The sequence below is a fragment of the Hippocampus guttulatus genome, chromosome 10, assembly GCF_054856545.1.
Source record: "Hippocampus guttulatus isolate MCC_2025c chromosome 10, RoL_Hgut_1.0, whole genome shotgun sequence".
Classification (NCBI taxonomy): Eukaryota; Metazoa; Chordata; class Actinopteri; order Syngnathiformes; family Syngnathidae; genus Hippocampus; species Hippocampus guttulatus.
This window is the reverse complement of record NC_141270.1, coordinates 9195382-9211662: the sequence shown is the minus strand read 5'-3', so window position 1 is coordinate 9211662 and position 16281 is coordinate 9195382. Positions and strand designations below refer to the sequence as shown.

Genomic DNA, 16281 nt, shown 5'->3' with positions numbered 1-16281 from the left:
ATCGATTTAAGGAATATAATGCTTCTTTTTTTAAAGCCACATTCATTTCCATGGAAAGTTTCCAACTTTGAAATTTATTTCAAACGAACCTAATCTCATTTTGTGCACTGCATGCTTGTGTTTGAAACTAAATGAAGAAATCCTGCTTTTATCTTGAAGGCACTTGTCTCAGTTGCTTTCCACGCAGTCCTGATGCCGAGAGCAATAATCTTAAATAGATGAAGCCCAGCGTTAATCTTGCACCGCCCTACATAGTCAGGCTTAGAGGTCAAACAACAATAATGGTGTCATTATAGTGCTTGCTCTCAAATCTGGAAGACTCTCAAAGTAGTGGTTGTAGTGTGGTTTGCCACTACAAATCATGATGGCTGCAAGACACAAGAGCTAGGGGACTCATTCTTTTGATGCTTTCTTTGTGTCATTTGGCTCAAAACACATTCGTGCTAATACCTTTCTTCTCCAGTTTTGTTGCATTGTTATTCCAGCATGCAGCCACTTGCAAATAAATGGCAAAAAAAATTCAAGTTGAAGTTTGAGAGGGTGGCAGTATATCATACAAAGTTAAAGTAACCACCGGTAGTCATCAATCATTGATGGAAGGAGGCAGCATACATGATGTTTGTGTTCCTGTCACACTACAACCTTAACTCCAGTGTCTCACAAACGCACGCATTCACATACTTGGGGGCCAGAAAAGTGCTACTTTGTATGTGTGTGTGTGTGTGTGTGTGGCGGTGACGGAGAGAGTGACCCAAGAGGCCCAGCTAGTTACAGCCTCTCTGCTGGAGACCACCGCTTTCACAAAACAAGCATTGTCGTTATAATCTTCCAGACATTGCGGACAATCACAGAAACCGAAAATAACTACAGTATTAACTTTTTTTTAAAAAAGCGTACGAAACTGTGGTTGGTTTAAAAGGCCACACAACCGCAAATGTTTGCCAGTGAGAATTTTTTTGCAGAAATTCCCCTTCAAGAGTGTAATCCTGCCACAGTCTTACACAGAAAACCACACATTCATACCAAATGATGACTGTTTGGAACAATAGGCCTCGCGTGGTTAGTGCCACAATTATTGGAGGTGTTTCGATGCTAATTATGTGCGACTACAGACTGTCAAAGGGTCTTACTGGAAATAATAAGGCGAGCTGGAAATGTTGAGTTGGAATTGCCAATTTTTTTTTAAAAAGCTTCAAAAGTGGCTTTGTTTGACTTGACCACTGCTAAACAAATGAGCACAAAATGTGCGGCGGGACGCTCGATGAATGTGTCATAGCTACACCAGCACACTATGAACACATCATCGTGATGTGAAAAAGAGGAGAAAGAGGGGCGGGGTGTCAGCATCATGACCTCCGCCGCTGGTTGCGCAGGGCTTAACAGAGAGCTCTTTGGCACGTCAGCAGCTCGGCAACCCTCACACACTCGCACATGCATAGTCACACACACGCACATACATACACACACGCACACGTATGTGGAAATAAAAGTAGCTGCCCGAATAGTTGGACCAGTTTCACGCATTCGGCGCGCACATGGATTCTCATTGAGCAACGGCCACCACGTTCGAGGACAGCGTGGAACTTTTACGCACGATATTGTCTTGAGGCACGACTTTTTGAACTTTTTTTTCCCCCCCTCCCTCTCTTTGACGACCTCGCTCTCTTTCTGGATTCCCGCACACCTTTGCCCCCTTCAATTCGTGCAGTACTTTTTTGAACGGCAGGTACGACGATGTTCTCCACGCACCTGCCCCTGTTAGTGTTGAAGTGTTTCCTCGGTGTGGCGTCGGTTCGGATGGCGCAGGGAGCAAGCTTCCCTCGGCCGCCCTCCTCAGGTGAACTGGACCAGGACGTGCTCCTCCAACACATGTCCAAACTGCACGAGAAATGCAACAGGGAACAGCGTCTCAAAGAGGGAAACACGGCCAGGAGCTTCAGAGCAAGCCAAGGTAAGTGAAATATTGTGAATGGAATGAAGATCGGAAAGACATGAAAATACAATTTGACTTCCGTTTGTTACTGTAGCATCTCACTGTACCATATCAAAATACACATTTAACAGCCAGCAGCCATCCATCCACTTTCTATCTGCGAATCTTCATTAGGGTCTGAGCCGGATACACCCTGGATTGGTCGCTTGACAAACGCGGGGCACATACTGTATAGACAATAGAGCTGCACAATATATCAGAAAAAAAATCGTTATCGCAATAATGAGCCGTGCAATATGCATATTGCAAGAAAGTGCGAGAGTTTTCATATGGAATTGTGCGCTTTTATCTGGATTCAATTTAAGCAGTCAGATGCGATCATAAATGTGCATCGCCATCCAGGAGCTGAACAGTATCTTTGGAGCATTACAATTAAATAGCAAAGAATATGTTGAGCTTGCTTATTTTGCTGCATGGGGGGGATCGCTTTCATTCGATAAAAATGTCATTTCTACATTTCTACTACAGTATATGTTAAATATGGCAATACTGTATATCAATGTCGCTGTCATCAAAACTCATATTGCATGTTTTACCAATATCGTGCAACACGAATGGACAATAATTCCCACTTACTCATTAACCCCTCGGGACAATTTAAGAATTTTCAATGAAACTAACATTCATGCTTTTGGAATCTACACAAAACCAGACCCCAGATTCAAATCTGCCACCGCAGAAGTGCGAGACAGACGGGCTAACCACATGTACACCGTGCCGCCACTTACCTAACAATAACATGCATACAATTTAATTTAATTATGCAGACAAGTTAGTTTCCGGTTGAAAAGTAGTCATGGTCAAGTAATCATCTCGCGAGATGATTCATATGTTGATTCTCATGCTGCAAAATTTGGTTAAAAGAATATTAGAATGGTGCAATGACATTCTGAACCACTGTTGGAAAAAAAAAACACCCACAGCTAAATATATTGGTACAATTATTATACCACTGAAAACTGATCAAAGTGTTTGGGGGTGTTGTATTGTCGCTCATTAATTGAAGTGTACCTAATTTTGTGGCAGGGTAGCGCATGTAACAAGCTTTCAGTGGGGCTCCGTGACTCAGCCAAGCGCTCTAAATAGGTGTGATTGTTTTGGAACAGTCTGAGAATGCGTTTAAATGATGCTGGGACGTTGCCGCAGCTGCCTCCCTTCTGCTGAGGGTCCGATCCATTACCAACAGTAAAGGGGGAAAAAAAATGCCTGTGATAGCCCGCGAGCCATGCCCGACTTCATGTCTGGTTAAACCGCAGAGTGGCGCCTCCGAGTGTCATCGTCATGGATTCTGTGTTTGTGTTGTGGCTCCAGGACATGTGTGACTCCGCGTCACGGAGCCAAGAGGGGGGAGCTTAGTCACAGCACTTCTGATGCTCTTTTTATAACTCATTTCTATCCCATGTACTTCTCACATAGCGTAACATAACAGGCGCATATTTTGACTGCGATGGGCCTGGCGTAATCTAAGGAGAGATGTGAGGGACTTCTCACAACAATGAAAGAGCTGTTAAAACAGTCGATTGTGTCGCGGTGCCTGCATGGGCAGAGGGTGCAGGTTGTATTAAAAAGGCTCAGAGCGAAGCTTGAGGTAAGCATTTCCATATGCAGGCTGAATCTGAGGTAATGTATATCTCCTGAGTCGCTCCATACTTCCGTTGAACTCTTACACAATGAACAATAAGTCTGCTGTTGAAGTTAATGTTCATCATGAATCTGGAGAGCCCCCCGCTTCCACCTCTTCCCCTGCCACCCCCCCCCCCCCCCCAGAGTCTGGTTCCCCTTACAGGGCGACTTCTGCATGCACGTCCCAGCCACTCGGTCTGCTCATGTAACACAGGCTTGAACAAGGGAACGTGTTTAATTGCACCACTTTAGATTGTGTGAAGTACAATTTGTTATCGATTTACAGATCTCTCTGGGAATTTTCACATGACTTTAACAAACTTTGCAGTCACAACTTCAGTTCAAATGAGGTTCCCCTTGCAAGGCACCATTTCATTCCCATTTTGGAAAAGATAGTTATCATCAAACTGATGCAAAGCCACTTTTTTCAACAACACAGCGATCCTGTCCAAAACCAACAAGAATGATGGAAAGTATAAAACAAATATTGACTGGTCGGGTCGTGTTTAAAACAAAAACATGGAAGCACCTGTAAGTTGCAAAACAACATGTTCTAATTGTGATACTGTTTATTTTGATATAAATCATCAAAATATGTATTTGGAGCCAAAGTACAGACAATTACATATTGTCCGACTCTTTTTCTCAACTGGGGTAACCGATTGCCTCGCCCAATTGACAGAGCGAAAACACGCCGTATCCTCAGTTGATGACGGTCGTAGCAAGCCGTTTTGAGGTTTTGAACAGCGAGCAACGGAATAGTTTGCGCGGCAGCCTAAGAATACGTTGTCACATAGCGCACAAGTACGTACTTGACTTAACTACTGCGTTAATGTAGGTCAGTGAAAGAATATGGTGCATTCTGACTTATATGTGCAAATGCGTGGGAAGAGGTGTGTAACTGAGTGGCCAATGAACAGAGAGACACGAGACAACACTTGTTCAGCCAATAAAAGAATCAATAAAAATACGAGTCGTGTATAGAAATGTTGGCCTACTATAAAAGGGATTACCCATTCGAGAGTCCGTACGGAGCTTTCGGCAGCGGTTTTTGCTCGGAAAAAAAAAGTGACTCGGCCAAGTTGGAAGATGTAAAGCGTTGACAGTGACGCGCCTACTGATTGATGGATTGTCTTTGCAGTGCCCTCTGACCTCAGGACAGTGTACCATCTAAACCTGACCACCCTCCAGGACTCTGAGGTCATCCTGTCAGCCACACTCCACTTCCTGCTAGGACGGCTCCCTCCTGAGAAAGCGTGGATCTGTAAACGCTTCAAGAGCGCATCTTGCCGGTCCTCCGGCACGCAGCCATCTAAGGCCGTCAGCCTGCTCCTTCGCGCTGTCTCCTCAGGGTCGGCAGTCAGTTCTGGGTCAACCGGGTCATTCCTAGGCAATGTGACCTTCTGCCCTCAGAGGAGAGGGGTGTGGCAGATGAAAGATGTGACCCAGGTCATAAAGGAGGCGAGGGACAGAGGTCATCACCTAGTGTCAGTGGAGTTGGACTTAGGGCGGCAGTACCAGAGGAAAGCAGAGGGATCAAGCATGGCCTACCTGTTAGTCTACGCGGATGACCTAGCCTTGGCAGAACCTAACGGTGTGTACCCAAGTCTTCAGAGATATGACCCGTTTTCTGAAGGTGTGGGGCCCTCGCAGTCCCCCCACCTATCGTACGGACCCAATTTCTCACCAGGGTTCAAAGGACGTGTGAGGAGGGAAGCAACTTTTCTCCCCGACTCGATACAGAACAATGAGCTGCCTGAGGTTGACTTCAGGACCGTTGGATACAGGAAGGACGACCTTTGGGAGAGCTCATGGTATCCGGCCCTCAAGCCCAAACTCAAGCCTGGGAAGCAGGAAAAGAAAAGGAAAAGCCACGAGGAAGCGGGCATGCAAGGTAGAGGAGGACATGATAAAGGAGAATCTACAGAAAGAACATCAGACGGGTCTAAATTTGACACCTCGTCTGTACGAAGATACAAAGATAGCCGCGCCCAAACGGTCGATAGTCAAAGGCAAGAGCAGAGACATGAGGTGAGGGACGCAAGGAAGCACAATAAGGGAAGTGCTCATCACTCCCGCTCACCCGTTTTGAGTTTTGACGACGAAACCATGCGCAAGGCTAGAAGAAAGCAGTGGGGAGACACCCGGCACCATGGCTGCTCCCGAAAGAACCTCAGAGTGGATTTTGCAGACATCGGCTGGAACGAGTGGATCATAGCGCCCAAGGCCTTTGACGCCTACTACTGCTCAGGCACATGCGGATTCCCAATGCCCAAGGTAAGAGCACAAACACTGAATCAGCCCACTTTGTCTCATTCATTATCATCCACATTACCTTCAATTCTCCTCTAACTATCGCCAGGTGATGAGGCCCTCAAACCACGCCACCATCCAAAGCATCGTCCGAGCTGTCGGGATTATTTCCGGGGTTCCAGAGCCTTGCTGCGTACCGGAGAGGATGAGTCCTCTGGCAGTGCTTTACCAAGAAGAATCCAAGGATCTGGTGCTCAAGATTTACCCCAATATGTCTGTCCAGTCCTGTTCCTGCAGGTGAAATGATAACACTGAAGGATAAAGATAGAACAAGACTGATGTAAAGTGAAAAAAAAAAAAGACTTGTGGAGAATGAAACTTTTAGTCATTCTGGCTCGGTGATTGATATTTGTGCAGGAAGCCAGGCGGAAGAACAATCAATTCCGATTGTTGTCTGTCCAGCGGCTGCAGGCTCTTTCTCTCATCTCTACCTTTTCTGTGGAGACAACGTTTTCATGATAGGATGAATTTGTCACAGCGACGTTCACACATAACTTATACAGCAGCCTCTCTATTTATGCGTGTGTACTTTGCAGTGCTGGACCAATTTCAAGGAGCCTATCATGCTACCACCTTGATAAAAGTACATTGTGCTTGTCTAGCCTGAAAATTGAAAATTGTCACATGAAAATCCTTTTCCTCTCATAACATCTTTGAAGTATTAAAACAGAAGTCTTTTCTGATTTTCTTCCCCCGCCCCCGATAATAAGGCTAAAAGCTACTGTTTTAGATGTTACTTTGTACATATGTTTTTAAATTATGAAAAGGTCAAAGATAGGTTTCTATAAAAGGTCGAATAAAATAGTAATTTAATCCAACACTCATATCTATATATTTTTTAAAAGATTTTTGTCTGTGTTATTCTTTGCTCTATACTGGGTTTGTGGGGGTGGGGGGCATTTTGTCAAAACAAACCTAAATGGCACCAGTGTTCAAAAAGAAGTGACTACAAAGGCAGGAAGATTCCACTCCAAGATACCTTGCCCTTCCCCCAGCCTCCCCCAAGCCTCCTGACCCATTATTGCCCCCCACCAAAGGCTCCAACGTCTGTTGTCCAACAAATAATTTGACTGATGTGGCCGTGGTGGATTAATGGTTGATGGAGGAAACCGGCATGCACTAATTAAGACGTCAGCCACTTGAACTTCAAAACATGGAGCGCCTCCTCTTTCCAACCCAGGAGCAACCCCACCCCCGCGCCACCCCGTACTAAATACAGGATGTTCTTCTCAAAGGACTATCTGCAAGACTGCAGAAAATCTGGAGTATTTTTGTTTTTAAGAGGGAGTCTTTGTGTCTGAAGCTGTCAATGAAATGACGGTACCTCTTGATTATTCAACTATGATTACACTGCGGCCGCTTTGCCGTCGGTGTACAAAAGTTGGCACCGGACTGCACATCTGTTTGTAACAACAAGAGTGCTTTGAAGTTCGCCTTGGCCGACAGCGGATGGTCATTTTGTCTCTAGAAGGCATGTCGTGAGCACTTGGGGACAGACAATTCTGTTTGCGGCAGTCAAGCGCGCTCTCTGGGAAATGGGCGGGAGGCATATCTGAACAGTGTTTTGCCAGCAACACTTAACTGCTGCCACCTCAAATGCAAAAACTGTCTCTGTGATGTATCACTTTGTTGAATCCTGTGTACAGTATTTGTTCCAGTGTCTGAGATGAGTTGCAGAACTTATTGTGGGTTTTTTTTTTATATATGACTGGACAGTAAAAAAGACTCGACATTGAAGAGATGAATATAAATACAATGGAAATTCTGACTTGTGTCTACATTAACTTCCGATACCAAGGGACTGCACCAGTCCTGATTTTCCGGGGGAAGAAAACCAAACAACCAAAAAAAAAAAGCAAATCTGTATTTGTGTCATTTTATGATGTAAAGATTAAACTATACACAACATGGTGTCAGTGTTGTTTTAAATGGCCAATGTATTTTAATGTACTGGAATAAAAATGTAAGTATTTTATCCAAAAGTGGTCATTCTATTATTGCAATGTGGTATGACTGTTAAGATTGGGATAGTGGCTAAAGGGTAAATGTAACTTGAGATCTCACAGGGAATGTAAGCTTTACAGCTTTATGGATGAAGATGAATTATTTTTCAAACTGTAAGCGGAGATTTTGGATCTTACACGTTGTTTAAATTACGACGACGACAGCTGTCGTAAATCTAACTTAGATGAGTGACACATCCGAGTTCATCTTTTTCCTCGTGTTTCCTCGCTGATCCCTTTTACAGTCTGGATGTACAGTTGGCTACGACAACATGGCGTCAACCACAATCTTGAGTCACAGGAGAGTACGAACAGTGGTCAGTTCCAGCCAACAAAACCGCAGCCAGGACCTGACCTGTGTTCATGACTCGGCATCTACGTGCCAAGAAGAAATGAGCCTAGCCAGAAACCAAGAAGAAAATATTTGTTTTCCCCCAAATGACTGCTCAATTAAACAAAAAAGAAATAAAGCCATTGTTGGACCAGAGAGGATTTTCTGTCTGGGCTGAAATGTTAATTCCTCACATGGTTGCTTAGCTCAGAGAAATTAGGATGAAGCTGATTGACCACTTAATAATGTAAACCTCAGTCTGCAATTATAATTTACCAAATAACATGAAAATGCCTCCTTTTTTTACAGAAGAACCTTTGGATTTGAACTATTGCTAAAACAATCTTAAAGAGGGGGTTGGTATGGCAAGCACGCTTCAAAGACCAGAACTGTTTTGCAGTACTTTTGTGGGATTTTTTCCTCTAGTTGCACTGACACTGGTGGCTCAACTTTAATGTCCAACCGAACGTCATCATTAAAAGCATCTGTGAACAATTCTATTTTCACAAAAAGGGCAATGGACTCCATGACTGGTTAATCAATTTACCAGTGTTGTGGTACAACAAATCAGTGAGGCCCAAGCCAAGCATGCACACTATGTTTTACATCGCACATTAAAATACACACAGAACAGGCTGGGCTTTTTGCCTTTCCCTTCAACCTCAGGCCTCCTTCATGCCTCATTTACCTGCCACAGAGGCACCAATTCATGTCCACTTGTCCTAAGCTTGCTCTAAGTTCATTTTTAAAGAGGAAAAAAAAAAGAATAAAACCGATCAATATATGACTGTAGGCTTATGTCCATTTGATTTCGCTATGCAGATGAACGACACCGACATATTGTATGGAGAAGGTGGTCTAAGCCAAGGCCGGAAAACTGGAGTGTTTCAGCGTTGTCTGAGTTCAGCTCGTGTTTTCATACTATTTTGTGCGACAATTATGGCATCATATGATAACAAACACCATGCAGAACATAATAAGGATTTCAATTAAGTGCTAAAAAGTAAAAATCTCCACTTAAAAAGATAACGTGATGTTCTGAGTCTGAGTGACAGTCACAGAGAGGTATACAATTTATAGTTATAATGCACTGCATCACACTGAGAGATGTTTGCAGTATTTTTGCTCTGCTGAGAGCACACACACATTTAGACCTATGAACCGTTTAGAATTCTCAATTAACTTAACATGCATGCGGGAGGAAGATGGAGATCCTGAAGAAAACACGCACAAACACAGAGAGAATCTCGAAACTCCACACAGGAAGGCCGCAGCCAGTATTTGAATCCGCAACTGGTGTCAGATCTGTATTAGAGTGCCTATTATTGTGACAGAACAATGAAAGTGATGTTAGTTCGCAATAGAGTCAATCATTTTAATCAATTCCTCCTATTGTTGTTCTTTATGATACGATAAATTATTTATTGTTCAAAACCAAAACTAAGATTTAGGAGAAAAAAAACACTCAACACATTTTTTTCATGTGGACAAGTTTAGATTTGTAAAGGTGCAAACACACACATTTGCATGTAAAAAGCAGAAGGATAAATAATAAGGACCGTTTCGAGATATGCGTGACAATCGTGAGCTGTCCTCCACACCTCCCATCTTTTTTCCATCCTGAGCTCCTTAAGGCACCAAGTCATCATCAGACGATAAACACACAGGCCTGAAGGACAGACAAGCGCCCTGGAGGTCAGCGTCCATGTACCTCTGCCGCCCCCTAGCGGACAAGGCTGTATTGGCCATATGCTATTTTATTACAGCTATCTACATTCACTGTTAAACATCGAAGTCTCATTGTGAATCCTGGATTCTAAACCTATTAAATAGCGAAACCTCAATTAAAGAATAAATACATCATTCTTCTGGCAGGTGAAGTCTCAGTTGTGTGACGTCATGTGTCTGGACAGGTGGTGTCGTTCTCTGAAGTACTCGTGACAGATAGGGCAAGTGAGCTTCTCCTCCCGCCTCCTCCTCACTTGGGACTCTGCAGCGAACTCCTTCTTGTGGTGGGAGCGCATGTGGAAGACGAGGTCAGACGTCATGCGGAAAGACAGGTTGCACTTGGCGCACCAGTTTTGCACTGACACACCAAAGGACGTGAAGGTGGGCGGGAGGACTGTCAGAGCCGAGTTGGACTGGACCTGAGGAGTTCTTGACCAGTGGTCCGATGCGTAATGGAAGGGGGCGTTTAGCGTGATGGGAGAAAGCAATGTGTGAACATCACTGCTAAGGATGCAAGGAGCCATCAGGTTAGTGTATCCTGAAACAGTCCTGGGCGGGAAGGTCTCTTTCATCTCCTCCGGGCTGGCTGAAGGTACCATTGATGGGCTACCTTTATGTAGTTCGCCCGCAGAGATCCCTTTACTGGGTTTACAAAAAGCGCTTCTCTGTTCTCGATTACCGGAGTGGACTAAAGAAAAAGCGCTACCAGTGCTGGAGCGTAAACCGGAGCTCTCTCCTGGATTCGACTCCGAGTCCATCAACCTGTCATGCGTAATCGTCAATTTGGCTTCCGTCTCCTCTCCAAAAGTTGCATTTTTACATCCCAAATGATCTACTTTGGTTGTGACAGCTTTTATCTTCAAGGGTGAGTCGGATGCATCTCCTCCAGCCTCATCCTGGATCTTGTCCAGTTGGGTAATGTTATCATCATTTGAAATATTATTTTTTTCCAACAAGACAGTTTTCCTCCCTTTGAAGTAAACAGTTTCCTGGTATTTCCGTTTATTCCCGTAGGGAAAATCATCATCGGCGTCGCTTTTCTTGTGTTCCAAATCTCTGGCAATGTTATGGAAGTCTGTGACACGCCGCTGCCTCTTGACTTCCACGTGCTTGTGATCGTGAACATCACGACTCCACGTGTCGCTTGAGATTTGCGGGCAAAAGAAACGGCAATGAGCCAGGAAGGGATATTCATTCTTGAATACCTGCTCGCACCTGATACATTTGAACTCTGCAAACACACAAATATCAACGAGGTATTAGTGTTCCAATTCTCAAATCGACTTTAAAAACAACCACAGTTAAAACAAAGTGATGCACACAAAAAAGATATATATTAATCAATTAAACAAGTTGAAAACAACAGAACTCTTTAAAACAAATGCAGGGTCTTGTGCCAAGTTGAACGCCAAAGATTACGTTTTGAGACTTGCATTGGTTCCCAGTCCATTTGAGATGCGATTTCAAGGTTTTGTGAGTTACCGATAAAATATTACATGGCTGAACACTTTCGAAGTCCCCAGGTTGTATCGCTTTTTTTTTCTGGAGCTCTAGAATGCCCTACCCATGGAGAGCTGCTCCAAATATTTAAAGCATAACTAAGGAATTTTACTCTTGCGTTTATCGTTGAACTACATGTTGGCCTGCGTGACTGCTGCTTCTACTTTCTCTCCTGCCCCTCCTCCCCAACTTGGGGTGACGATGACCGAATTGGAAGTCACTGTCTGGATTCTGCGCCAACTGACCAGGACAAGATCTGAGGTGGATCAACACCTGCTGGGAGAGGCTCTCGCACACCCGCGACCTTTGTGAGGATCACCGGATCAGAAAATGGATGAATGATCCTGTCTTGAACCGCAATGAGTACACCGACCATTGGGTAGATGGACAATCTTTTAGTATGCCATGATATTTAGACTGGATTGACAAAAGTAACAGCTGATACAAGGTGAGTTAAAAATAATCTTCGAGTTGTATCCAGTGAAAAATGCCAACATTGCATGCTAAATAGTAAGAAACTCCAATAAAATCCAGAAACCTGTATAAGGCGTGGGGGTGTGTTGTTCCCAATCGAAAAACGATAATATTTTAAAATACCAACATATTTTAGGCATCCAGATACCGTGCAAAATATCAAATGTATGTATAAATGTAATGTATGTATAAATCTCGGCAAAACATAATTCTTCTCATAGCATTCTGTAGTCATGTATTTTTGCACACACTTGATTAATACAACAAAAAAAAAGGGCTCACCTTCACCCGAGCCTCTGCGGGTTTCTGCAAAGCCCAGAAGGTGACATAGCTCCCGGTCGTACCACACCAGCAGTTCCTCCTCCTGGTGGACGTCCCTGGTGGTCCGCACGTAGAGCTGACCTCCTTTCAAAAAGGCCTCCGTGTTCTGCTCCTCTCCGTTGCGCGCAGCCTGCACCAGCCGTAGCCAAGACAGCACCAACGCGGAATTACGCATGGCCTCTGGGTCCACCTGTTGGCAACGTCCAGTTAGCGCACAGCAAAAGCCTTCCGAGTTGGGGAGCCGATATTTTGAAGCCAACTCACCCTGAACACGCAGGGTTTGGATCTTCTATCGCTGGATTTCTGAGCAATGAAAGCGATGGTGTCGTAAAAAGTGTGATGGAGCACACACGGACCGAAGCTGGTCCCCGCGGGGATGCTGCGCGTCACCACCACGCTGGTGTGAAGCTCGGCGGGATGCTGCACGAATTTTCCGTCACCCGGCCACATGGACCGAGCTAGGAAGGCGTGATCCATCGTTAAACTGGAAAATAATGATGATGTTCACACATTAGCAGATTAAAATGCTGGTCCAGAACATTCTCGGGTTGAGGGGGGGGGGGGGGGGGGGGGCATTTTGTATTAAAGCGCCTCACAATCTTATCAACTACATTCTATATTGTGGATTACAAATTAAAGTTGCTTTCTACCGTCAGATAAAATGTGATTTCTATCGACGTGCGGTGTTGCAACGGTGAAACGTCGTGATGTGAAGCGTGCCACTGATCATTTTTATGCAATTGTCTTTTGTAGCGTGTCAATTGACTTAAGCGGGCACAGCCAACGCAGACTAAATGATTCGGGACTGACGTCCTTTGTCTCAGTTTTTTTTTCACTCGATTTCTTCTTTTGTTTCCTCCATCTGCCGTCAACTGCCTCCTCCGTGCGCGCTTTAAGTTCAATCGCAAAAAAAAAAAAAAGATGAGATTGAGGATTCTAAGACCAATCGTAGTGTAAAAATGGCAGGCGTGGTTGCAAGCATCAAATAATAAAATACACCCTGTATATTTGCTCTACGAGTGGAAAAAGTCCCTCAAGAGATGGTGCGAGGGCTCACCTGCTGGACATGATGATGTTCTGTGACGACGTGCTCCCAGGTGGTCCCACGATGAGCAAGTTATCCGACTGAGCGTTCATGTGCACTGTCGCCCCTCCGAGATCCCACTCCCACTTATCGCCGTCCGTCAACGACACCCGCTGCTGCGTGGCACAATGATGCAAACGCGCAGACGGCACCACGACTACCGCCACCCACTCATCCAAATGATCTACTGATTGGTTTGTGTGTCTTTCCAGGGAGGAGGAGACCAGTAACCAATGAGTAGAAAGCAATCGCGTGATGGTGATGTTAAGGCCACAGCCCATGTCATAAAAAATAATAAAGAACACGACATCAAGATGATGGTGCCCAGTTTGGATGTTAACAAATATCTTTGTTATTGTGGTTTACAGTACTGAACGGCAATACATCATGTGTCTCGAAAAATGAACTGGAATGGTCTAAATTTCACTCTGGGGTAAACAGATCTGAACCAAAAGAAGACCCCGGTGGTGGAGTCGTCCACTCGAAACATTTGGGAAACATTGGGTTATTTGACTGATTGGGAAAAACGAGGAAGAATCAAGACCGAAAGCGTCAGGATTTTCACTGCAAGGTTCAAGTGACACAATTCAGATATGAGTCAGGCAGCGTCAACAGCAAAACACACATTCATCTTGAGTTCAGAATCAAACCAGACATCCTCTCCGTATATAGCAGCTATCTTCCAGTGCAAATGCAGCTCTTGGGCCATCAATGTAAATCCAGCCCCAAAACTCACAATGCCCTCACTGGTCGTGACCACCAATTAGTCTAAATGCAATTTTGGAATACATCCTGAGAGCTGTTTCACATATGTGCCTCCAATTTAGTGAAACAGTGTAACCACTACAAGTAATAGTGTTCAGCCCAAAACGGTCACAGAAACATTAACATGGAAGCCCTAATTAACGATTTTGTAGCACTTGACTAGTTTGTGTGCTCGAGCCCCGTTATTCGGCAATGTTGCATTTATGCATGGCAAGATGCAGCAAGTAAGTCAGGTTTGCCACTGGGCCAATAGTCTGAATGTATCTGTCCAATGAGCATTTAATGGATTCATTCAGTTTTGTAATTTGGTGTGGCTCTTTACATGGCCACAAAAATGTCAGTTAATCAGAAAGAAGGTTTCATTGTTCATTCAAATTTCCCTCAGGGGCAAAATGCCAGAAGCTTTTTGAAAAGCTGACATTCCAAAAACCTAGAAAATAGAGGGTTCTAGATGGCCATGTTGTATCTCAGCAGACATCTTGGGAATTTGTAAATACATTCTGGAATACAAGAGGTTGAAGGCAAAACTACTGTGTTCCGCCAATCAACAAAACATCATGGCTTTGACAACATTTAAGAGGAATATACAATTGTTGCCATCCAAAAGATCAAGTAGGCTATTGTTAAAAACATACACAAAACATTTACACAAACATCTGACAAAAGGTTTCAAAGAAGTAGTTTTGGAAAATTAAAGTGCAGACCACAAAGTGTGATTACATTTGTGTGGCTCAACATGACAGCATCTTGAAATTGTATCGGTGCATGACTATTGCAGTGCATTTTCAAGCTACTTAAAGATAAAAGCTATTCAAAGTAAGTTTGGGCAATTCTGACTACCGGTATTCTTTTTTGACCAAAAGTCCTTTCATGTTGGAATAGGTTTGAACACATTGTGTGCATGAGAACAAAGCAACATGGGTATGAAAAAGGGTAAGACTGAACAAGGTTTTTGCTGTGTAAATAATCCTTGAAGCTGCCATGATCCCAAAATGTTCGCTCTCCTGTAAAAAAAAATATGTCCATTTTTGTCATTTGAAATAAATGTTTATATTAATAACATATTCAAAATGTGTTCATTATCTATGACTTACTGTTTTTCATTCAAGTCAAGTACAACTTTCTTGTCAAATGTGCTGTATGTGCAACATACATCACAGATGAATTTTTTCCCTCTCACAACATACAACAAGAGGAGCCGCTGCGATTGTTTTATATTCTGTTTTGTTTTTTCATGTAAAATTTGATTTAATTTTGATTTGACACTACTGTGGCAGCGTAGGTTAGCGATAAGACTATGCCACATCCCGATTTATGTGTAAATCTGTATCGGTGATGAACGCCGTTCGAAGCTGAAGACTCCCTGTACACAGCACAGAAGTACATGTATCTATTATGCATCACAGGCCAAACTGTATAGGACAATAACATTTTACCAAGTGTGTATCAGAAAGGTTGTTACTTGGGGTGTAATGGTACAAGTATTTGGAGTATGGAGCACTGTAAATTTCCCCAGTGTGAGACAAATAAAGGATATCTTAATCTTATTTGTGGAAGAGACGTTCCCAAAAAGAAGAAAACTATGCCAAGATAGAAGCAACAATTAGTGGCTGTATGTTGTGCAATTATCATTACAATTTTATTCTTTGAGATGTAAACTCTCTGTTGTTGTTTTTTTATAAGGTGAACTTAAAGAACTTTGGACATGTAAGCATCGTGTACTTACATTTAAAAACATGACATTCGTGTCTTTTAAGGATATTTTTATAACTTGTCTAAAAGTGGGTTGTGACAACAGGAAAATGCTGGTCCCAGAGCCATGGAGGCAACAGTTTACAACTCCACTTGAGGGGTAAGTGGGCAACAATAAATCAAAATAGTGTTACATTAAAATGACACTAAGCTTGCGTGGTGATTTGTATTTCTTGGGAATATTGTTGATAGCTACAGTAGTTTAGAATGAATTACTTAATGTGTGCTTACACATTAAACATAAATAAGTGCATACTGCATTTACACGACATCTACTACTGTGGAGTTTAAGTTAAGTGGAGTTTAGAGACTCTCCTCGGGTGTCGCTCCTCTCCTCCATCCTGTGCAAGCCTCACGTTTCTTTTTTTTCTCCTCCCCACCCCAGTCTCAAGAG

The 16281-nt window shown here is 43.5% G+C and overlaps 2 protein-coding genes across 2 annotated transcripts; one reads left to right on the top strand and one right to left on the bottom strand.

The window, feature by feature from the left end:
• The first annotated feature begins 1409 nt into the window (after nt 1–1409).
• On the top strand, nt 1410–7868 carry gdf10a (growth differentiation factor 10a). The gene is made up of 3 exons (XM_086121298.1): nt 1410–1951; nt 4758–5893; nt 5979–7868. The coding sequence occupies exons 1-3, from the start codon at nt 1735–1737 to the stop codon at nt 6168–6170; spliced, it is 1545 nt and encodes a 514-aa protein (XP_085977424.1). The 5' UTR covers nt 1410–1734; the 3' UTR covers nt 6171–7868.
• Nucleotides 7869–9586: 1718 nt separating this feature from the next.
• On the bottom strand, nt 9587–16275 carry znf488 (zinc finger protein 488). The gene is made up of 4 exons (XM_086121296.1): nt 13344–16275; nt 12551–12770; nt 12248–12476; nt 9587–11222 (listed from the first exon to the last, which is right to left on the bottom strand). Exons 1-4 carry the CDS (start codon nt 13649–13651, stop codon nt 10147–10149), a joined length of 1833 nt encoding a protein of 610 aa, XP_085977422.1. The 5' UTR covers nt 13652–16275; the 3' UTR covers nt 9587–10146.
• Between the last annotated feature and the right edge of the window lie 6 nt (nt 16276–16281).

Bases quoted from the DNA above. Each gene is read 5' to 3' on its own strand.
- gdf10a (XM_086121298.1), top strand. From the start codon at position 1,735: ATGTTCTCCACGCACCTGCCCCTGTTAGTGTTGAAGTGTTTCCTCGGT. The intron at 1,952-4,757 runs GTAAGTGAAATA...TTGTCTTTGCAG, and splicing joins GAGCTTCAGAGCAAGCCAAG to TGCCCTCTGACCTCAGGACA. The intron at 5,894-5,978 runs GTAAGAGCACAA...AACTATCGCCAG, and splicing joins GCGGATTCCCAATGCCCAAG to GTGATGAGGCCCTCAAACCA.
- znf488 (XM_086121296.1), bottom strand. From the start codon at position 13,651: ATGGGCTGTGGCCTTAACATCACCATCACGCGATTGCTTTCTACTCAT. The intron at 12,771-13,343 runs GTGAGCCCTCGC...ATTATTTTCCAG, and splicing joins AACATCATCATGTCCAGCAG to TTTAACGATGGATCACGCCT. The intron at 11,223-12,247 runs GTGAGCCCTTTT...GTGTGTTTGCAG, and splicing joins CCGCAGAGGCTCGGGTGAAG to AGTTCAAATGTATCAGGTGC.